This window comes from Bos indicus, chromosome 1 (genome assembly GCF_029378745.1).
Source record: "Bos indicus isolate NIAB-ARS_2022 breed Sahiwal x Tharparkar chromosome 1, NIAB-ARS_B.indTharparkar_mat_pri_1.0, whole genome shotgun sequence".
In the NCBI taxonomy this organism is placed as follows: Eukaryota; Metazoa; Chordata; class Mammalia; order Artiodactyla; family Bovidae; genus Bos; species Bos indicus.
In genome coordinates this window covers 139,020,299-139,044,500 of record NC_091760.1, presented here as the reverse complement: position 1 = coordinate 139,044,500, position 24,202 = coordinate 139,020,299, and the positions used below count along the sequence as shown (strand labels likewise).

Genomic DNA, 24,202 nt, shown 5'->3' with positions numbered 1-24,202 from the left:
ACAGCAAATTTGGAAAACTCAGCAGTGGCCACAGGACTGGAAAAGGTCAGTTTTCATTCCAATCCCAAAGAAAGGTAATGCCAAAGAATGTTCTAACTAACACACAACTGTGCTCATTTCACGTGCTAACAAGGTAATGCTCAAAATCCTTCAAGCTAAGCTTCAACAGTACAAGATCCAAAAATTCTAGATGTACAAGCTGGATTTAGAAAAGGCAGAGGAACAAGTGATCAAATTGCCAACATCCATTGGATCATAGATAAAGCAAGTGAATTTCAGGAAAACATCTACCTCTGCTTCATTAACTGCACTAAAGCCTTTGTGTGGATCACAACAAACTGGAAAATTCTTAGAGAGTTGGGAATACCAGACTACCTTGCCTGCCTCCTGAGAAACCTGTGGCAGATCAAGAAACAACAGTTAAAACCGGATATGGAACAACAGACTGGCTCAAAATTGAGAAAGGAGTATGTCAAGGCTTTAACTTATACGCAGAGTACATCATGCAAAATGCTGAGCTGGATGAATCACAAACTGATATCAAGACTGCTGGGAGAAATACCGATAACCTCAGATATGCAGATGATACCACCTTAATGGCAGAAAGTGAAGAGGAACTAAAAAGCTTCTTGATGAAGGTGAAAGAAGAACATGAAAAAGCTGGCTTAAAACTCAACATTCAAAAAACTAATATCATGGCATCTGGTCCCATCACTTCATGGCAAATAGATGGGGAAACAAGGGAAACAGTGACAAACTTTATTTTCTTGGGCTCCAAAATCACCATGGATGGTGACTGCAGCCATGAAATTAAAAGACGCTTAGTCTTTGGAAGAAAAGCTGTGACAACATAGAGACATCACTTTGCTGGCGAACGTCTGTCTAGTCAAAGCTATGGTTTTTCTAGTAGTCATGTTCAGATGTGAGAGTTAGACAATAAAAAAGGCTGAGAATTGATGCTTTTGAACTGTGATGTTGGAGAAGACTCTTGAGAGTCCCTTGGACTGCAAGGAGAAGAACCTTGCAGTCAATCCTAAAGGAAATCAATCCTGAATATTCATTGGAAGGACTGATGCTGAAGCTGAAGCTCCAATACTTTGGTCACCTGATGCAAAGAGCTGACTCACTGGAAAAGACCCTGATGCCGGGAAAGATTGAGGAGATGATGAGAAGGGGATGAGAGAGAAGGTGGTTGGATGGCATCGTTGATTCAACGGACGTGAGTTTGAGGAAACTCCTGGAGATAGTGAAAGACAGGGAAGGCTGATATGCTGCAGTCCAGGGGTCACAGAGAATCAAACATGACTGACTGATTGAACAACAGCAACCATAAAATAGCACTAATGCAGTGGAATAAAGATAGGATTCAGGTAATTTACATTTCCAGTCCGCCATGTATTCAGCTGTGTGACATGTGGTTGGTTATTAGCCTGTCTCTCACTTTATTTAAAAATTGAGGTAAAAAGGTTGTCCTGGTCTAAGTTGAATCACTGTTGCAGTGATAAAGTAGAAGAATGGATATGAATGTGCATTTAAAAACAATCTATAAAGTGCTGTGACTCTGGCCTGCTAATTCATGGTTTTGTTATTCCCCATCATTAAAATGGGAATAGGCCCCTATAACTCTATAGAGATTGTGAGTAGTGAGACAACTAATATCACAACAATTTGAGCTCAGATCCCCTGGAGAAGGAAATGACAATCCATTCCAGTATTCTTGCCTGGGAAATCCCATGGACAGCGGAGCCTGGCAGGCTATAGTCCATGGTGTTGCAAACGAATCAGACACAACTTAGTGGCTGAACAGTAGCAACAACAAAAGTAAAGTTTATTTCTTCATTTATTGTCTGTAACATATAAATGTTGTAAGGTGTGGAGATATTATAAGATCGTATGCATTTTATTATAGTGCTTCTATAATAGTATATGCTAGTACTTTTGTTTGAACTAGTCACATCCTGGAGAACTTTTCACATTGTGGCCCTCAGGCCAGCAGCACCAGCATCCCCCGGGCACTTGTCAGAAATGCATGTTTCCAGGCCTGTCTCCTGACTGGCTGGATCAGGGCCCTATGTGGGTCCCAGCAGTCCATGTTTTAACAAGCCCTGCAGGTGATCCTGCTGCTCACTTAAGTCTTAGAGGAAGGGCTTTATTAGGGTCTCTGTTGAAGGGTCTGATAAAGAGCAACCTTTTCCCAGGACAGGGTAACTATCTCTCTTTTTCTCCAGCATGGATATGCAACAACTGTGTCCAAGCTGGGGCAGCCATTGTTAGATTCCTGCGTAAATGTATCCGTCACCACTGCCCAGTGTAGTGGAGATCAGGATGCTGGTCCCAAGCATCTGTCAGGAGGCTGACTTTAGGGTATGAGAAAATGAAAGCTATTTATCTCAGACCATTTTCCCTTCCATGACAGCAGAAATGAGCCTTTGCCTAACAAGGCTTCACACTGGACCAGTGTCTGAAAAACACACAATTTGACAAATAGCATGAGCTGACTTCTTTCTTCCAATTTTTCCACTTGAAAATGCACCCTTTTCTGAGCCTCGCCAAGTTAGTGGTATTTGAGTAAGAAACACTGGTGATGGGTTCATCCTGGTCTATTTCATGACTTGGACACCTGTCCGTTTCTTCCCTCCTCTTCTCCCTGGGAGGGGATGCTTGAAGGAGAGAGAAAGGAACTGACTGTGCGCAGGGAGCCATGTTATGGGAAGGGCTCAATATTTAGTAAGAGAAACACTTGTCTGTGGGGTAGAGCTGTGGTATGATCCAGCTGCCACCTGCTTTTCTAAATAAAGTTCACAGCCAATGGAGCACAGCCATGCTCATGCATTTATTGTCTATCCCTGCTTTCACACTACAAAGAGTTGGGTAGCTGTGACAGGGACTGTATACCCTGCAAGACCTAACACTTTTTCTGTCAAGCTCTTAAAAGAGCAAGTTTGTTCACCCCTGTCGTAGAGGTTCCCTCTAAGCTGCCTGGAGGAGCCAGGATGGAACCAGAGACAGGAAGGTGATGGGAGGAGAGGAGGGTGTAAAATGCCCGGAGTCCCTCTGGAGTCCAGCAGTCAGAAGGGCAGTGGGAGGAGCCACTCCTTACTACCTTTGGTGTTGAGCACTGTGTAGATTTTGAGAAGTGATTCTATTTAAAATATTGTTAAAATTTTTAACTTGGCATCCATTTGTGATTGCCTGATATTTATTTTCTTCCTGGTGTTGAGCATTACAGACAAAACTACAGAGTTTTATGTTCAGTGTCGGTAGCTCACATTTCCTGGACGCATACCATGTGCACTGATAGCTGCATTATCACACTATGTAATGTTCACCATGATTCAATGAGACGAGTGCTATCTTCCCCACTCTATAGATGAGAAAACTGAAGGGCAGAAAGTTTACATAACACCCAGCATCAAGAGCCTCAGTTTAAATGTGGGTCTTTTTGATGCCAAAGTCAGCATTCTAAACCAGTGTTTTTCAAATTCTGGGTTGAGAAATCAATTTAGCAAGTTGCAACTAGCATTAAAAAAGAGAGAGAGAGAGAAATCATTTAATAGTATGCAAAATGCCAGAGTGTGTCATTTGTAGTATGGGTAAATCTTGATGCATGAAGCTTTTGTTTCAATTGTAAAGATGTTTTTTTATAAACACAAATCCAAGCACATTTCTGTACCCTGGGCAGCAATGTAAATGACATGTCTTACTGTCTCAGAGTCAATCTTGAAAGCGAATATTCTTTCCTGAAAGTGGGGCGTGGGGGACAGAGAAACAGAGGGACAAAATATGAGCGAGTCAGTGAATGAATAACTGTCAAAGAGAGACAGACTCATGGAGAGGACATGGGAGGAAGTAGGATGACAGAGAATGGACATCTCTGTGGATGAGACACAGAGACCTAGGCAGAGGCCGAGGATGGCGGGGAAGAGAGGCAGGACGTCCACTCAGCGAGTGCGTGCCCCTGCATGAAGGCAAAACTGGAGACCTGAATTGTCCTCCCGGTAGATATTGGTTTTCATATACTTCTCTTGCTGTGATCCTTTGGTCATTCTGAGTGTGAGTAAAATAAAGATTTTTATAAAAAATGGCCCCTACGCACAAATACTCTGTTTCATATGCTGCTCAACTGATAATAGGTGATCGGAGGGGAAAACAGACTGTGTTGGAGTTACTGAGAGAAACTGAGTTTCCTAAAGAATTGGCAAAGGTGTTTTTGAATATGTGTATTAATAATTCTTTGGCAATGCCAAAGAACGCTCAAACTACCGCACAACTGCATTCATCTCACATGCTAGTAAAGTAATGCTCAAAATTCTCCAAGCCAGGCTTCAGCAATACATGAATTGTGAACTTCCAGATGTTCCAGCTGGCTTTAGAAAAGGCAGAGGAACCAGAGATCAAATTGCCAACATCCGCTGGATCATGGAAAAAGCAAGAGAGTTCCAGAAAAACATCTATTTCTGTTTTATTGACTATGCCAAAGCCTTTGACTGTGTGGATCACAATGAACTGTGGAAAATTCTGAAAGAGATGGGAATACCAGACCACCTGACTTGCCTCTTGAGAAATCTGTATGCAGGTCAGGAAGCAACAGTTGGAACTGGACATGGAACAACAGACTGGTTCCAAATAGGAAAAGGAGTGTGTCAAGGCTGTATATTGTCACCCTGCTTATTTAACTTATATGCAGAGTACATCATGAGAAACGCTGGACTGGAAGAAGCACAAGCAGGAATCAAGATTGCCGGGAGAAATATCAATAACCTCAGCTATGCAGATGACACCACCCTTATGGCAGAAAGTGAAGAGGAACTAAAAGGCCTCTTGATGAAAGTGAAAGTGGAGAGTGAAAAAGTTGGCTTAAAGCTCAACATTCAGAAAATGAAGATCATGGCATCCGGTCCCATCACTTCATGGGAAATAGATGGGGAAACAGTGGAAACAGTGTCAGACTTTGTTTTTCTGGGCTCCAAAATCACTACAGATGGTGACTGCAGCCATGAAATTAAAAGATGCTTACTCCTTGGAAGGAAAGTTATGACCAACCTAGATAGCATATTCAAAAGCAGAGACGTTACTTTGCCAACAAAGGTCTGGCTAGTCAAGGCTATGGTTTTTCCTGTGGTCATGTATGGATGTGAGAGTTGGACTGTGAAGAAGGCTGAGTGCTGAAGAATTGATGCTTTCGAACTATGGTGTTGGAGAAGACTCTTGAGAGTCCCTTGGACTGCAAGGAGATCCAACCAGTCCATTCTGAAGGAGATCAGCCCTGGGATTTCTTTGGAAGGAATGATGCTAAAGCTGAAACTCCAGTACTTTGGCCACCTCATGCGAAGAGTTGACTCATTGGAAAAGACTCTGATGCTGTGCGGGATTGGGGGCAGGAGGAGAAGGGGATGATGGAGGATGAGATGGCTGAATGGCATCACTGACTCGATGGACATGAGTCTGGGTGAACTCTGGGAGTTGGTGATGGACAGGGAGGCCTGGAATGCTGCGATTCATGGGGTTGCAAAGAGTCAGACAGGACTGAGTGACTGAACTGAACTGAATTCTTGTTTTTGAGCTGGCCAGTTTTAATTCCATGGTACTGCCTCTTGTGTTCTATGCAAAATCATAGATAGCAAAGATTTTAAAACATTCAATTGTCAGGGCTTTCTACATCCACTAAGTATTTTACTTTCAAGGGATTCTGGAATCAGTTAATGAAAAGTTCATTTTTATAGATGTGGAAATTGATGGAACATTTGATAAAGTTTCCCTATACACAGATGCTTTCATATGAATCATATTATTGAATCTTCATAGCTACCCTGTTAGATTACCTTTTGTCCGCTTCACTAGGAAAAAAAAAAAAAAAAAAGAGCTCAGCAAATTCAAATTCCTCACTCAAGTTTCTTATTTAAGAGGTGGCAGAGCTAGATTCTAACCTTGATTCTCTAACACCAAATTCCATATTTTCCGCAATAGACATAAAATAATAGTCTCAGGTGGTACCAGTGGTAAAGAATTCATCTGCCAATGCAGGAGATACAAGAGATGCTGGTTTGATCACTGGGCCAAGAAGATCCCCTGGAGTAGGAAACAGCAGTGCACTCCAGTATTCTTACCAGGAAAATTCCATGGACAGAGGAGACTGGCACGCTGCAGTCCATGGGGTCCAACTCTTTGTTGGACATGACTGAGCACACATGCACTAGGCATAAAATATCAACAATGGGATGAAAACCAGTGCTCTGTGTTACAGTTTAGAAGGATAATTTTGTTTTTAAGTCAGTCAGTTCAGTCACACAGTCATGTCCGACTCTGCAACCCCATGGACTGCAGCATGACAGGCTTCTCTGTCCATCACCAAATTCTGGACCTTGCTAAAACTCATGTCCATCGAGTCGGTGATGCCATCTAACCATCTCATCCTCTGTCATCCCCTTCTCCTCCTGTCTTCAATCTTTCCCAACATCAGGGTCTTTCCCAATGGGTCAGTTCTTCGCATCAGGTGGCCAAAATATTGGAGTTTCAGCTTCAGCATCAGTCCTTCCAATGAATATTCAGGACTGATTTCCTTTAGGATGGACTGGTTGGATCTCCTTGCAGTCCAAGGGACTCTCAAGAGTCTTCTCCAACACCACAGTTCAAAAGCATCAGTTCTCTGGCACTCAGCTTTCCTGATAGTCCAACTCTCATATCCATACTTGACTACGGGAAAAACCATAGCTTTGACTAAGTGGACATTTGTCAGCAAAGTAATGTCTCTGCTTTTTAATGTGCTATCTAGGTTGGTCATAACCTTTCTTCCAAGGAGTAAGCGTCTTTTAATTTCATGGCTGTAGTCACCACCTACAGTGATTTTGGAGCCCCCCAAAATAAAGTATTTGTTTCCATTGTTTCCCCATCTATTTGCCATGAAGTGCTGGGACCGGATTTCATGATCTTCGTCTTTTGAATGTTGAGTTTTAAGCCAACTTTTTCACTCTCCTCCTTATGGTAGAAAGTGAAGAGGAACTAAAGAACCTCTTGATGAAGGTGAAAGAGGAGAGTGAAAAGCTGGCCTAAAACTCAACATTCTAAAACCTAAGATCATGGCATCTGGTCCCATCACTTCATGGCAAATAGATGGGGAAGCAATGGAAATAGCGACAGACTTTATTTTCCTGGGCTCCAGAATCACTGAAGATGGTGACTGCAGTCATGGAATTCAAAGATGCTTGTTCCTTGGAAGAAAAGTTATGACCAACCTAGACAGCATATTAAATAGCAGAGACATTACATTACCAACAAACATCTGTCTAGTCAAAGCTATGGTTTTTCCAGTAGTCATGTATCAATGTGAGAGTTGGACCATAAACAAGGCTGAGCATCAAAGAATTGATGCTTTTGAACGGTGGAGAAGACTCTTGAGAGTCCCTTGGACTGCAAGGAGATCCAACCAGTCCATCCTAAAGGAAATCAGTCCTGAATATTCATTGGAAGGACTGATGCTGAAGCTTAAACTCCAATATTTTGGCCACCTGATGCAAAGAACTGACCCATTGGAAAAGATCCTGATGCTGGGAAAGATTGAAGGCAGGTGGAGAAGAGGATGAGAGAGGTTGAGATGATTGGATGGCATCACCGACTCGATGGACATGAGTTTTAGCAAGGTCCGGAGTTGGTGATGGACAGAGAAGCCTGGTGTGCTGCAGTCCAAGGGGTCACAAAGAGGCAGACACAGCTGAGCGACCAAACAACAAGAACAACTAATGTGTACAAAGCCTAAATGCCCATGGTTTTAATAAGGTAGAGAGAGTACCATTATTTAACTTTCTCCCTTCCCCAAGGATATTTCTTATTTCTAGACTCCCATTAGCAAATTGGAATTGATATCACTGTACTTTTTTAGGGTCTTGGATTTTGAATGGACTGACAGATCCATTCTTAGCCTTTCTTGGTTGAAGACCATTATAAGCACCAACCAGACTTTCCTAGTGGCTCAGTGGTAAAGAATCCACCTGCCAATGCAGGAGACACAGGTTCGATCCTTGGATCAGGAAGATCCCCTGGAGAAGGAAATGGCAACCCACTACAGTTTTCTTGCCTGGGAAATCCCATGGGCAGAGGCACCAGGCGGGCTGCAGTCCATGGGGTTACAAAAAGTCAAGCATGACTTAGCAACTGAACAGTAACAACAATATTTCTAGTTGGTAATAATATTGCATTGAGTAACATAGGTAGCACTTCCTGGCAGCAGCTTAACTGGGTGGCCTTTCCCTGTGTTTTTGTTGTTGTTGTTTTTAATTAAGAATGAATGGATAAGAAAGCTGTGGTACATATACACAATGGAGTATTACTCAGCCATTAAAAAGAATACATTTGAATCAGTTCTAATGAGGTGGATGAAACTGGAGCCTGTTATACAGAGTGAAGTAAGCCAGAAGGAAAAACACCAATACAGTATACTAATGCATATATATGGAATTTAGAAAGATGATAACAATAACCCTGTGTACGAGACAGCAAAAGAGACACTGATGTATGGAACAGTCTTATGGACTCTGTGGAAGAGGGAGAGGGTGGGAAGATTTGGGAGAATGGCATTGAAACATGTAAAATATCATGTATGAAACGAGATCCCAGTCCAGGTTCAATGCACAATACTGGATGCTTGGGGCTAGTGCACTGGGACGACCCAGAGGGATGGTATGGGGAGGGAGGAGGGTTCAGGATGGGGAGCACATGTATACCTGTGATGGATTCATTTTGATATTTGGCAAAACAAATACAATTATGTAAAGTTTAAAAATAAAATAAAATTTAAAAAAATATCCATTATAATAAAAGGAAAAAAAAATGCTTCATATTCATGTAAGTAGAACCTTAGTGTGATCTACATCTCAAAAACCTTCATAGCCTTAGAATTTTAACATTTCCCTCAGCACGCCAATAATGCCATTTCTATATATTCTATCCCTCTTGCCTGACCTCCCTACTAGTATTTTCTTTAAAAGAAGAAATTCCCAGCAAGAATGTTTATATTTGTCCCCCCCACTGTGTCCACAAAAACTTTATGTGGATAGTAGAGTCTGGTGGTCAAGGCATCTTACTTTGCTTTTGGTCCTAAATCCCCTTATTTGTAATAATGATTCATGCCTCTGAATGTAAAGACTTTAGAAGAGGTCATTTCTTCTTGTTTCATGGTTTTATTCTTACAGTTTCAAAAAGTGGTTGCAAATAGAACCATCCCTCCTTTCCTCCACTGGTTTAACTGCTGAGTATTTATTACATTCTACTAGGTGCATTCAGGAAGCTAAGATTCCACTCTGCACTCCATGAAAACTTTGTTAGTGTTAACAGAATACATATCTCTGGGCTATGGGGGTCCTAGACTCATTATCATTTTAATGACCAACAGGACCTCATTTTTGCTTATTCTTTATTTCAGAGATCCCAGAAGACCCACTTGTGGCTGAAGAGTATTATGCTGATGTATTTGATTCCTGTTCTGAAGAAAGTGAGGAGAGTGAGGAAGGAAAAACAGTATTCTCAGTCAAGGATGAAGAGGTTGAGGATGAAGGACCCCAGCCTGTTTACAGGACAAACCAACAGGTAAACGTAGCTTCCAGCAGATGCAGTGGAGCTGTCCAAGGTGCTGACCAGGCTGTGCCTTCCTAGGAAGAGTCAAGGGAGTCTTAGAAACCAAGTAGGAGAACTAAGATTTGTTATACGGGCTCTATATGATTTGTCTTGATTTCCAAGGCCCAGGGGCAGACAGGGCCCCATGGGACTGTGTGAATCTGGGTGTGTTGATGAGGACAGGGTTGGAGCACTCAGTACTGATTCAGGTGAGAGGATGAAACACACTACACTGCTTATACACTGAGGAGCAGCCCACATATAGCTGCCGAATAAACATTTCATGTGTCTCTTTAGAAGAGAGAAGAGGATATTTAAAATTATACTGCTCTGCCTGGTAATCAGATTTGTGAGTCATGTTCCAGTGCATTAATTAGTTCTGGGGTTGAAGTCCAGAGATCTTGGGCTTAGGAGATGGTCTTCCTGGCCACTCCAGCCCTTGAAGTTCCCCCCTTACATACAGTAATGGAATCTCTGAGTTCACGACCTTGCCATAGATTCTGTAACAATAACAATAATAGCTTCATCTGGGTCATACACCAAGAAACAGCCATGCATGTGATTTCACTGCTGGTTGTCTGCAAGAGAGAGGAAAAGCAAGAGTTGTGTGAAGAAAAAGCAGATAACTCTGGTCAATTTATTCAGTTTATACTTGATTTACTTCTTAGGCCATAATCTGATAATCTTCCTAGTCCTAAGCTTTCATAAGGTACAGAAGCTTTTTACTAACTGGAAACATTAAGCTAGTAAGATAACAGTCAATCAAAGGGCATCTGTGTTAATGGAGACTTAATTTAGGAGGATTTACTGAAGGTTGTCCACAATCCATTCAATCCTTTTTAATGAAGACTAGGCAATTCATCATAATACTCAATGAATAAATCCAGTAAGAAATGTTCTCAAGTTCTCCATCAGAAAAAGAAAGAGGCAGGGAGAAGGGGATAGAGGGAGTGATATAGAGCTGAGCAGAGAAAGGGACGAGAAAGAGAGAAAGGATGAGAGAGAGAAATTGAGAGATAAATACATGAAGAGAGAAACAAATAAATATTGAGAAAAACAGAGTACAGTGAGGATTCAGCATACCAAAATAAAAACACTTCCCTTACACTGTTTCCCTATTTTCTCCAGTGGACTTGTAAACAGAAGCACCTCCTACCACAAATTGACAATATAATCTCTACTTGTACTTCTGTCCTAAACAGCAGAGACTAATATTGTTACATTATCACAGAAACTTTATTCTGTGACTGTGGTTGCAAAGCACATAATATGCAAAACACATCTGTTTCTGTCCAAAGCATCAAGTGGTAAAATTTTAGCTACTAACATTATTACCTTAAAATATTTTCAATTAAATAAAACCAACTTCAGAAAACCAGAGGGATCACTTGCAGATCATGTGACCTTGTGTGAGTCACTAAACCCCACTGTGCCTTGGTTTCCCAATCTAATGAAGTACTTAATAATGAGATATTAGCTGTTATTAAGATAAAGCTATATAGCCATTTTGTGGCTTTTTTATGGTACTTCCAAAACTCCTTAATTCCAAAGTGAGAGTTTATGGTACTTCCCTCATGGTCCAGTGGTTAAGAATCTGCCTTCCAGAGTCTGGTTAAAGATGGTGGAGTAGAAGGACATGTGTTCATCTCCTCCTGAGAGAGCATCAAGACTGCAACTAGTTTTTGAACAACCATCAACAGGAAGACACTGGAATCCAACAAAAAAAGATACCCATGTCCAAAGACAAAGAAGAAGCTGCAGCGAGAGAGCAAGACAGGAAGGGCTCTATCACAATAAAATCGAATCCCATATGCATTTGTTGGGTGACCCACAAACTGGAGAACAATAATACCAAAGAAGTTTTCCCACTATTGTGAAAGTTCTGAATCCCACGTCAGGCTTCCCAGCCTGGGGATAATACAAAGGGACTGGGAATCCCTAGGGACTCTGGCCTTGAGGGCCAGTGGGATTTGATTATAGGCCTTCCAGAGGACTGAGGGAAACAGAGACTCCAGTCTTGGAGGCACAAACAAAATTTTGCATGCACCGAGACCCAGAGGAGAGGAGCAGTGACCCCACAGGGGACTGAGCCAAAACTACCTGCTAGTGTTGGCAGGCTTCCTGTGGAGACGCAAGTTGGTATGGGCTCACCACAGGGGTGGAGGCACTAGGAGGTCCCCTTTGGCATAAACCCTCTTGGAATTCACCATTAATCCTATCATACAGCCTGTAGACCCCAGGGCTGGGTCACCTCAGGCCAAACAACTACTAAGGAAGGAGTACAACCCCACCCATCAGCAGATAATTGGATTAAAACTTAACTCAGCAAAGCCCTGCACCCCAGAGCAAGACCCAGTTTTCCCATCACCAGTCCCTCCCATCAAGAAAAATACACAAGCCTCTTAGCCTCATACATCAGAGGGCAGGTAGAAGAAGCAAGAAGAAGCACAGTCTCACAGTGGTTAAAACAAAAACCATATCACAGAAAGTTAATCATGATGAAAAAGCAGAAAGTTATGTCCCAGATGAAGGAACAAGATAAAACCCCAGAAAAACAACTAAATGAAGTGGAGATAGGCAACTTTTCAGAAAAAGAATTCAGATAATGATAGTGAAGATGATCCAGGATCTCAGGAAAAGAATGGAAGCAAAGATTGAGAACATGCAAGAAATGTTTACCAAAGACCTAGAAGAACTAAAGAACAAACAGAGATGAATAATACACTAGAAGGAATCCATAGCAGAATAACTGAGGCAGAAGAAAGGATAAATGACCTGGAGGACAGAATGATGGAAATCATTGCCACAGAACAGAGTGTAGAAAAAAGAATGAAAAAAAAAAAATGAAGACAGCCTAAGAGACATCTGGGACAACATTAAACACACCAACATTCGCATTATAGGGGTCCCAGAAGGGGAAGGAAGAGAGCAAGGACCTGAGAAAATATTTGAAGAGATAATAGCTGAAACATTCCTGAATATGGAAAAGGAAATAGTCAACCAAGTCCAGGAAGCTCAGAGAATCTCAGGCAGGATAAACCCAAGGAGGAACACACCAAGACATAGTAATAAAACTGACAAAAAGACAGAGATAAAATATTAAAAGTATACCATCCTAGAATGGACTTGAAATAATAGAATAGAATGGACTTGTTAACAGGAGGAGACATGTTAATTGAGTAGTTTGTATTAGAGACAGGTAATTACAGCCCCGTTTGTTCTTCAATATAGTTTCCCCTTCCCCAAAGGTTGTGAGCGTGGGGTTGTGGTGACTACTTACCCTTCTCGTTTTAGGTTATTTTATTAGCAGCATACAACTTGAAGTTTTAGAACCCTGGGCTGAGACCCAGTCACTGTTGGCTTTGTGAACTGGATAATGCCTCCAGCCACCCCTTCCCCTGCCCCCTAGTCTTGCCATTGGCCTGAGCACCCAGGGTCTGCTTAGGTGATCATCTTACCTGTGTCTTTTACTTGAGTCATCAGGTCAGAGTTGATATTGTCTTCCTTCAGATGGAACAGAAGTCCCATGGTTTCTATTTTGATGGAAGAAGTGCTTTAAAAAAGAAAGACAGCCACAGGCTTCACTGGGATTGATTGCAGGGTCCCTTGTGCCACCCATGACAATCTTTTCAGCAGCAGTTTCTCCAGAGCAATTTTGTGAAGCACCTATTTGTCAGTTGTTTCTCTGCATCAATAAGCAGATCATCAGTAACCCCTTTATCACAAGCCCTTATCATGCTGTTGATGGCTCCTCTGTGAAGTCTGTGGTCACTGAATTGGAACCAGCCTCTCAGATCTCAAGAGAATGGAGTTTATAGCTGTCATCATAACAAGGTTCTCAACAGTATTTGTGGGACCTGTCACTGAAAAGTGTTTCATGTGCCCTGATGGACATGTTTTAGGGCAGCGGACTGATGGTGTTTCTGTAGACTCTTGTCTTCCCCTTATTGCCATGACCAGTGCTTCCCTCTCCACCACTAATCAGTATCCTGAATCCCCCTGTAATGCAGACACGAGGTGGACCATGATGACGTGACACAGAGCTCCCTCAGGAAAGACCCTGCTGTTTAGTGGCTGGCTTTCATTGACACTTGTTTAAGGAAAGCTCTTGGGACCATGATGTTTGTTCTTGCTAAGATGGAAAGCTGTAGAGGCCCATTTCCCAGTTTTTCACCAAATCCTCCACTGATTTTGAAATGCTCTGCACAGTGAAACATTAGGAAAATCAAGAATGACCTTGGAATGGTCCACTGAGGACTTCTGGAGCAGATTGTTATGGGATAAACCCAAGGAGGAACACCTGAGTGTTCCTCAAAGAGTGTCTTCTGCTAGTGGAGTCATTTGTTTAATCAAGGCATAATTATTATAATAATAAGAGCTAATGTTCCCAGAACCTTTACTCTGTGTCTAGTACTTGAGATGTGCTGCGTCTGTTTAGGTCCTTTGGGAAGCATTTTGTCTATAATTGATTATTATATGAAGCACTGACTTTAAAACTCAGGTCCCTTGGAAGATGAGACTGTTGGGCTCTCCTCACTTTGCATAAGAGGAAACTGAGGCCTGATGAGGTGAAGGAACTTCTCCAGGGCCACACAGCTAGTTAAGTAGCAGAGGCAGACTCTCTGCCCCTGTCTGTAGCCTGGCGGTTACTGCTCCTCCACCACGAGGAGAGGATAGCCGAGGGGCTGCTGCAGAGGGTCCTCTGCAGAGAGCTGCTTTACTGAAGACAATTACTGATCTGTGTACAAGGCAAAGTTTGTCCCAGTTTCAGGAAAAGTGCTGAGTTATGAAAATTAAACCTAAAATGAACCTGCTTCCCACATCTGTTGTAGGATACAGATTTCTCTCCTCCTACTCTTTTTTAATTTTTTATAGAAGGTGCCAGAACTCTTGAGTCCAAATGGTAAGACGGATTTGCCTCCTGTTTTGCATAGTCAGAGCTCCTTAATTGAGCTGTTTGCATGGGAGCAGTCACTTTTTGTCTTGAATTGCGTCAGTTGGAGTCAGTTCTGAGAAGCAGCCAGCACTGCTGCTGAGTCATCTCTCCATCAATATCCCCTGGCCTGTGGCCCAGGTGGTATAGCAGCCGGCCCTGCTGAAGGCTAGAGAAATCACAGTTTAGGTGTCATTCCTTCCAGGTAACAGGCCTCTGTAGACCCAGCTCATGTTGCTGAAAGGAGTGACTTTGATGTTACAGTTTCCACCCCAACCCCATTCCAGCCCTCATTGGCATAGTCATTCCACCTTCCCTTTCTGCCATTTCTGGTCCAGGATAAAGCACAGCACATTGCTGGTCAGATGGGGGCCAGCAAAACCTTGCTCTTGTCGGGACACAGCACAGTAGGCTTTGCAGAAGGCTGTAGTCCCTCCATCTTTTTAATTAGATCCACTCTTGTGTTCAAAGTCATGCCTACCCCTCTAGCCCTGACACCAAAGCACAGAGGGCAAAGGGGGGTGATAGGTGGATTACGACGGAGCACACAGGCAGAAGGGCAGATCTGTGTGGTCCTTCTAGGGTGCTGGCAGCCTCTGCCACGTCCTTGTTGATGGTCACCGAGGTGCACAGGTGTGTGGGGGGTGCGGGCACAGTGGCCTGCATGGTGCTTGGCTGCTGCATGTTCCTGAGGTCAGGGTGAGAGTGGTATAGAGGTGTGTGCTGGTTTGCAGAGCTGAAGTGGCACCTTCAGGGCTTTTCTCTCCACCCTCTCCCCGCACCGTTGCATACACACCAGTTCCTGTCCCTCTCTGCCGTCAGAGCTGGGGGGCCCTGACCATAAGAGAATCTGCAAAGAATATGAAAATCCTCCTAAACAGCCCTTGCAAACAAAAGGTCCATCCCACTATTTTGTGATTGGATTACACAGAGAAATGTGATTTTATTTTCTCAATAAGTTTTTACATCTGGAAAGAATCTGTGTGTTCAGTCTGAGAGGAAATGGGTGTGGCACATCTGGGACGTTATTGGAGGTGCTGTCCTTCCATTAACCTGCTGATCTGGGAGCTCATGGGTCGCGTCATACCAGAGAAAGCGACAAGTCTTAGTGAAGAATAAACAGCCACCTCAGCTCACCTGGCCCCACGCTAAGTCCTTTCTGTGCTTTGTCCCATGTTGTGCTCACCAGCACTTTCTAGGAGTAACATCTTTCATCCCATCTGCCAAATGAGGAAACTTCAAGTAGAAAGAATAACCAATTTCCCAGGTCACTCAGTGTATTGGAGAGCTGGAATTCAAACCAGCAAGCACCCTGTATCCACTAGACATTCTGGGTGAGGACAGCACTTACTGGAGAAGCTGGCAAAGGAGACGATGAGAAAATGCTGGGGATCCAGCTTTGGATGTGTGAAAATGGAGCATCTGATGATTTAAAATTATGTTCAAAACACAGGGCCAAGTTCCCACTTCCTCTGTGGGGTTTATATAGGAAGAGAGCTAGAACTGGAGTCAGAAACAGGAAGCTGCAATGGGGGAGTGTGTGCCTTGAGGCCCTTTTGGAACACGAACATTCTTTCTCTTTCTGCTCCAGGAAACCTCTTCCAATGACAGGACTTTTTCCCATGGACTCTTGGGCTGTGACGTGTGAAGAGACAAAGCTTGTGAGCTGTTGGGAGGGAGGGGAGTGGCGGGGGCAGCCCGGCTGCTGGAACTGGGAACAAGGCGGTACGGGAGCGCCCTCCTAACCAGCTCCTTAAACCCCGCTGCGCATGGTCCCCATGGGCTTCGTGGCACCACTCTGTCAGTCCTGTTTTCTTCTCTCCACTCTTTGCATTTCCATCTGTAACCCAGAATATCTGAAGAGCAGTTCTGTAATGAATTCCCATGCGTGTCTGTGAAACCCTAAAGCAACCGCGGATGCTGGCTTGCCACAAACCTGACACTGACAAGCCGCAGTGCAGTTAGGAGGCCTTGATGATGTGGAGGGAGCACGTGGAATGTGGACACCCTGACGGTCATGTCCAGCTGTCCCCAGGGCAGCGACAGAGGCATCCCGTGTTTCAGGAGCTGGAAGGGGGCTTGTTTACAGTTTGAGCTTTGCAGATGTGGCTCTATACAAACTTCAGTATTTGGGGTTGCCTCTAAGAACTAAAGATAAAAATGTAAGGTGCTCTGTAGCTCCACTATTCTTGCCTGGAGAATCCCAGGGATGGGGGAGCCTCGTGGGCTGCCATCTATGGGGTCGCACAGAGTCAGACACGACTGAAGCGACTTTGCAGCAGCAGCAGCAGAAGCTCTAGTTTAGTATAAACCTTGTAACTATATTTTTACTATTCTGAAAGATGATGCTGTGAAAGTGCTGCACTCAATATGCCAGCCAATTTGGAAAACTCAGCAGTGGCCACAGGACTGGAAAAGGTCAGTTTTCATTCCAATCCCAAAGAAAGGCAATGCCAAAGAATGCTCAAACTACCACACAATTGCACTCATCTCACATGCTAGTAAAGTAATGCTCAAAATTCTCCAAGCCAGGCTTCAGCAATATGTGAACTGTGAACTTCCTGATGTTCAAGCTGGTTTTAGAAAAGGCAGAGAAACCAGAGATCAAATTGCCAACATCCGCTGGATCATGGAAAAAGCAAGCGAGTTCCAGAAAAACATCTATTTCTGCTTTATTGACTATGCCAAAGCCTTTGACTGTGTGGATCACAATAAACTGTGGAAAATTCTGAAAGAGATGGGAATACCAGACCACTTGATCTGCCTCTTGAGAAATTTGTATGCAGGTCAGGAAGCAACAGTTAGAACTGGACATGGACCAACAGACTGGTTCCAAATAGGAAAAGGAGTTCGTCAAGGCTGTATATTGTTACCCTGTTTATTTAACTTATATGCAGAGTACATCATGAGAAACGCTGGACTGGAAGAAACACAAGCTGGAATCAAGATTGCCGGGAGAAATATCAATAACCTCAGATATGCAGATGACACCACCCTTATGGCAGAAAGTGAAGAGGAACTCAAAAGCCTCTTGATGAAAGTGAAAGTGGAGAGTGAGAAAGTTGGCTTAAAGCTCAACATTCAGAAAACTAAGATCATGGCATCCAGTCCCATCACTTCATGGGAAATAGATGGGGAAACAGTGGAAACAGTGTCAGACTTTATTTTTCTGGGCTCCAAAATCACTACAGATGGTGACTGCAGCCGTGAAATTAAAAGACGCTTACTCCTTGGAAGGAAAGTTATGACCAACCTAGATAGCATATTGAAAAGCAGAGACATTACTTTGCCAACAAAGGTCCATTTAGTCAAGGCTATGGTTTTTCCTGTGGTCATGTATGGATATGAGAGTTAGACTGTGAAGAAGGCCGAGCACCATAGAATTGATGCTTTTGAACTGTGGTGTTGGAAGGCTCTTGAGAGTCCCTTGGACTGCAAAGAGATCCACCAGTCCATTTTGAAGGAGATCAGCCCTGGGATTTCTTTGGAAGGAATGATGCTAAAGCTGAAACTCCAGTACTTTGGCGACCTCATGCAAAGAGTTGACTCATTGGAAAAGACTCTGATGCTGGGAGGTATTGGGGGCAGGAGGAGAAGGGGACGACAGAGGATGAGATGGCTGGATGGCATCACTGATTCGATGGACGTGAGTCTGGGTGAACTCCTGGAGTTGGTGATGGACAGGGAGGCCTGGCGTGCTGCGATTCATGGGGTCACAAAGAGTCGGACACGACTGAGCAGCTGATCTGATCTGATCTGTTAAGATCATCCAGATGAGAATATTTTTAAGAATTTGGTCCATTTTGCCTGTCCAGGTATCAGATTCCAAAAAAAATATTGCTCAGAGGAAACCTTCCTGGATTGCTTTACGAGATTTTTATGTTTTCTAGGAAGCAGAATCCTAGAAACTATATATGTAAACTATATATGTTTATATAGTTTACATACATATATAGTTGTGGCAAGGTGCATAAATCTGTGATTCAGATAATAAGGGGTCAAGTTCCTGGGTCTATAGGAATCTATAGGATCACAGAATATGTAGAAAAAAATAACATTCTGCTAGAATGTGAAACTGGGAGGATTAGTGAACCTGCTTCAGAGAGGACAAGCCACGAAGCCAGGGAAGCCTGGGAGACCAGCGAGCACAAGCCTGAATTGCGCTGAGAAAGCAGCCTGCTGTTCATGTATCCCACATGTGGCTTTCGCCTCTTGAAAGCTGTGTGTCCCCCCAGTGCCTGAGGGTGTACACCCCATGATGGCCACAGGGGGCAAAAGCTTGTAGCAATGGCTTCAACCTACAGAGGGGCCATCATCTGAAAGGTGATGTTCTTCATCTGGGGTCATCTGGGAGGCTGCAACAGAAATTTTCCCAAAAGGCTCATGACAGGGATTTCACCAAAGGAAGTTCTAGTTTGTGGGGAGCCTGTGAGGTCATGTCTGTCTCTGGGGTTACCTCAGAGGCAGACAGAAAATAGCCTTATCATAGAACAGCTGGGAGCCAAGAAGAAAAGGCAGATGGAAGCAGAAGATACGCAGTCTGCTGGCCTGGAATGAAGCTTTGCAAATAAACACCTCTGAAAGAATTCAGTGGGAGAAATGTGTCCAGAGTTTTGATAGGGTTGAGAAGCTATGAATTTAGGTAAAATCTGCTGGTGAGGTAGAAACAGAGGAATATTTTATTTGACTACGTTGCCTTGACATTTGCTTTTCTTTCATCAGCATATTCACAAAGGGTTTATTGGTTGCCAGCCTTGAGCTAATAATGACTCAACAGGCATGGTCCCTGCCCTCATGGAGCAAATACTAACAAACAAAGCTTTAATTGAAACAGGCACTGTGATATGTCAACTGAAGTGGTGGCAGAAACAAACTCAATTCAAATAGGGGGATCTCCGAGCAGGTGACCTACAGTTGAGATCTGAGGGATGAGAAGGACAGTCATGTCATATGTGAGACAAGAGCACTGTCAGCCAATGAGAAGGCCTCAAAGTGGGAAAGACCTTACATGGCTGGAACACTGTTAGTCAGAGAAGTGGAAAGAGATGATATTGGAGAAATGAGCAAGAGCTGAGTTATACAGGGTGTGGCCAGCTGTGATGGGATTTTATTCTGTACATAGTGACAAAGTCATGGCTATTGTGAAGGAAATGGACTAAAGCAACACCACAGAGGAGGCAGAGAAAAAAGTAAGGAGGCCATGCAGGGTCTTGAGCTCTGGTAGTTGTTGGATTTTAATTTGTTTGATTTTAATGTGTTTCTCAACTTGGCTTGTGTAATCCAACCAGCATGGAGAACACTGATCAAAGGATTTGATGGGGGAATGTACTGCTGAAAGAGCAGTGAGTCACCAGGGTACTGGCAGGAATACCCCTGGGGTGTGGAATGGATTACCTGTCTGAAATGGTGGGTTGAGGCCATATCTGTCTCCCTCAACTTTGTACACATCAGAACATAATTGGCATTTAATACACATCACCTGAATTGAACAAAGCTGAATAATGAAATGGCTTTGTGTGAGTATATACGTTCACGTGTGTGTGAACTAAATTACCACAACTCAAGTGAAAGCTCTAAAGTGAGGAGATAGTCTGGATTATTTAGTCAGACAGAACTGGCTGATAATTAAATGGGAAACTGTGATTTTTCCAGCTCTGTGACAGTATCACCTGATTTCCTCCTCTGGTATGCCTGCTATTAGAAATGAATTCCTCTGCTGAATTCAATACAAAGATGATTGATAAGGCCTATAAATTATCTCAAGATAATTTATTTATCTCAAGTATCTTGAGATAATTTATAGGCCTTATCAATCATCTTTGTATTAATGAATCTATCATATCTTTTCTTGAAGGAAAGGACATTTTAATAGGAAGGAAGTTGAAAAAAGTATGAAGACATTAAAACTGATTGTGGAGAAAATAAACTGCTTGGAATGGCTGGAATGTGAAGAAAAGGGCCAGAGCAGAGAAAGAGGGGGTTTCCTAACGTTCACACTCTTTGACTCGGTAATTTCATTTCTGAACAGTAACCTAAAGCAATAACAGCAAACATGGGGCAAAGATAGACATTGCAATATTATTTATGAAAAAAATGAAAGCAGCCTAGATGACAATAACAGGGCACAGAGAAATAAATTCATGTGGCTTTAGAGCAGTAGTGTGGGGCTATTAAAATTATGTTTCTGAAGAATTTTTAATAACATAGGATGAAAATCCAAACAAAGGTGTATGTGTGTCTGTGTATTCTGTGGATACCATACATATGTAGTATGATCTCAAACAGCTAATAAATCTACCTGGAAAAGACCGTGCATATATTTTTGTGGATGTGTATGTTTACATTATGGAATCTGGGGTGTTTATTTTCTTTTAATAATTTTCTATTTTTCCAGATTAAAAATAAATATGGATTATTAGATAATATATTATAACTACCCTTTCCACTTAGAGGGTATCTCCCTAGAGGCTCAGCTGGTAAAAAATCTGCCTGCAATGCAGGAGACCTGGGTTTGATCCCTTGGTTGGGAAGATCCCCTGGAGAAGGGAATGGCTACCCACTCCAGTATTCTTGTCTGGAGAATTCCATGGACAGAGAAGCCTGGTGGGCTAGAGTCCATGGGGTCACAAGAGTTGGACATGACTAACACACTTTTACTTCTTTTTTTTTTAAATAAATTTATCTGCTTAGAAGAAATTTCTAATTTATTAACCAAATTACTGTTTCTGAAACAAATCTGGGTGTTTGACTGAACTTGAATCTGTGGGATGCAGGGAGCGAGCTCTGCCCCTGGCAAAGGTCATGAGGAAGGGGGCTTGGCATACGCAAAGGCGGGATCAAGCCTCTGGAGTCTCCCTGGAAATTCTCGAGCATCTACCCCCAAAACCAGAGTCTGCCTACTTTCTGCTTTGTGCTCTCACCTACACCTCTGACTTTATGGGGGGCTGTCCCCTACTACCTCTCTCTAAAAAAAGAGTTAGCTTACAGCTCCAGTTAATAATTCCTGGGTGTGACAGTGTTTCAACCTTCAAACTCCTTTGGAAGTCCTCTAGCCTGCCTGAATAGGTTTTTCTGGCCACATGTGATTGTTCAGAGCCTCCCAACTGTGAGAGGCAGGAGATGTTCTAAACTGTCTAAACACAGATTCCTTTGAGTAGTTAAAAGATTGATTAGAAATATATGGAATTTAGAAAGATGCTAACAATAACCCTGTGTACGAGACAGCAAAAGAGACACTGATGTATAGAACAGTCTTATGGACTCTGTTGCAGAAGGAGAGGGTGGGAAGATTTGGGAGAATGGCATTGAAACATGTATAATATCATGTATGAAACGAGTTGCCAGTCCAGGTTCGATGCACGATACTGGATGCCTGGGGCTAGTGCGCTGGGACCACCCAGAGGGATGGTATGGGGAGGGAGGAGGGAGGAGGGTTAGGGATGGGGAACACATGTATACCTGTGGTGGATTCATTTTGACATTTGGCAAAACTAATACAATTTGTAAAGTTTAAAAATAAAATAAAAAAAAAAAAATGAAATTGTATTGGTGAAGGGTTTTTCACTTGTTGGGCCAATGTTTGCTGCTAAGTCTCCATACTCCTTACCTACTGTGTCCTTGGCAGTGTATTGATTGATATAATGGGTGTATAGAAATGTAAGTAGTAGCCTCAATGTTTGTAACCTTGACCCTTGAGTTAATTCTTTTCTTGATTGAGCCCACCTCACCTTTGCCCTATAGGAATGCAACTTTATCCAATGCTTTTTGGAGGCTGGTGCCTGACTTTAGAATAATCACCTTTAGAGAAAAATAAGTTTCTTAAAATGTTAACAGGCCTCCTGGCCAGAAGATGATGTAAATCACCTGAACTTTTGCATATGATAAGTTTGAAAGCCTGGCTTCGATTAGGACCAGGAACTGCTGTCCTTGCATGACTCTACCGCTTCCCCCATTATACTCTATGCACAACTTAAGATATAAAACTACTTTGGAAAATAAAGTACGCCCTTTTGTTCACCGAAATTTGGTCTCCCCATGTCGTTCTTTCTTTCACCTTCTGGCTGAACTTTTCCTCTGAGGCGGGGAAGCTCGTCAAGCCTACTAATTTTGCCTGGGCTTCTAAAATCTGACCGGGGAGGCCTTAGTGTCTCCTCTCCTTCGGGAGAACGGGAGGACTCCTTGCGGCCTTCGTAGGTGATGTAAATTCTCTGCTTTGGAACTTTATTCAGCCTCTTTTCTTCACTGAATTTTCCTACTGAGCTATCCTTATTTCACCACTCTTTATATCCTTAATAAACGTTTAATTAAGCAGTTGTTTCCTGATCTTCGCCGACGCCGTCCCCGCTTCGAATTCCCTGGATCCACCGGGGCTGGACCCCGGCAGTGGGACAGTTTTTCAGAGCTGAATCTTAAAAGATGTTCCTCAAGCCTCTAAGGCATGATCTCATTAGAGAGGTTGATGGTTAGGAGGGAAGGAGACTTGAAAAACATCTAAGGATCCATTCGTCCGCAAGGAGCAATTAGGTTTTTTCAACAGCATTTGAAAATGAGATTCCTAGCACTTGGCTGGTGACACCATGATGTGGCTCCTAGGGAGACATGAGTGCTCCACAGGCCACTGAGCTCAGGCAGGGATCAATTTAAACTGTGAAGCAAGGAGAAGATGCAGAAGTTCCAATCAGCAGCATAATTCCTGCATTGCACCAGCCATGATGTATTCCCAAAAGGTCTTTTTCATGACTGCAATTCTTGCTGAGCGCAAACACGGTACAGACCCAAGAAACATGGAGTTCATTTCCATTTCCCCCTTTTTCTCATGGGGTGAGTGTATTTCTATTGAAATCATTTGTGTTCATTAAATGATAATTTCCAGAACACTAGGAACGAGCTGATTGCCACATTAAATCATACCACAGTAAAACAAGCTCTTTAATGCCTTTCCTAAACTACTATATGAAAAATGTAGAACCTGATCTTTGTTATAAATTGTCTCTTTGTCAAAATAGACAAAATTTCATTCAAATGTTAAAAGGTGTAAGTGTTAGTTGCTCAGTCGTGTCCAACTCTTTGCAATGCCATGGACTGTAGCCTGCCAGGCTTCTCTGTCCATGGGATTCTCCAGGCAAGAGTACTGGAGTGGGTTGCCATTCCTTTCACCAGGGGCTCTTTCTGACCCAGGAATTGAACCCAGGTCTCCTGCATTGCAGGCAGATTCTTTACCATATGAGCCACCAGGGAAGCCATTTATAACCATTAGTATTGTTTATGTTGATCCTTAGCCTTTTCCAGATTTGACCAGTAGAGAAAATATGTATGTGGAGATAGAGATGGACATAGGTTGGTTTGTCTCAACCAGGGGAGATTTGCCCCTTTAGGCATTTGGCAGTGTCCAGGGACATTTTTGGTTTTCCAATTTCAGAATCAAAGGAAGGGCTGATGGGAGTGTCTTACTGGCATCTGGTGCTCAAGGGGAGGGATGTTGCTAAAACTAAACATCTCTCAGTGCACTAGCCAGAATTGTCCAGCTCAAATATGAGTAGTGCCTGGTTGAGAAACTTTGATGTATGTGGATAGATGGAATGATAACATAAATTTAGTATAGCAGTGACATCAGGGAAAAAGGTAAGTGGGAGTTTTCACACTGTTTTTGCAAGTTTTCTGTAA

General features: G+C 43.0%; 1 protein-coding gene across 18 annotated transcripts in view; it reads left to right on the top strand.

The window, feature by feature from the left end:
* The window catches only part of NEK11 (NIMA related kinase 11), a 274,120-nt gene that overhangs the window by 175,209 nt on the left and 74,709 nt on the right, over window positions 1–24,202 (top strand). For 15 of the 18 annotated variants that reach the window (XM_070794905.1, XM_070794932.1, XM_070794884.1 and 12 more), the window contains one exon: window positions 9,416–9,579. In XM_070794905.1, coding sequence (XP_070651006.1) covers window positions 9,416–9,579 — 164 coding nt within the window. Of the gene's footprint in view, window positions 1–9,415; window positions 9,580–13,089; window positions 14,000–16,130; window positions 20,364–20,393; window positions 22,562–24,202 lie in introns of those variants that run through there. The other 3 variants (XM_070794985.1, XM_070794975.1, XM_070794963.1) reach the window with 3 other exon arrangements.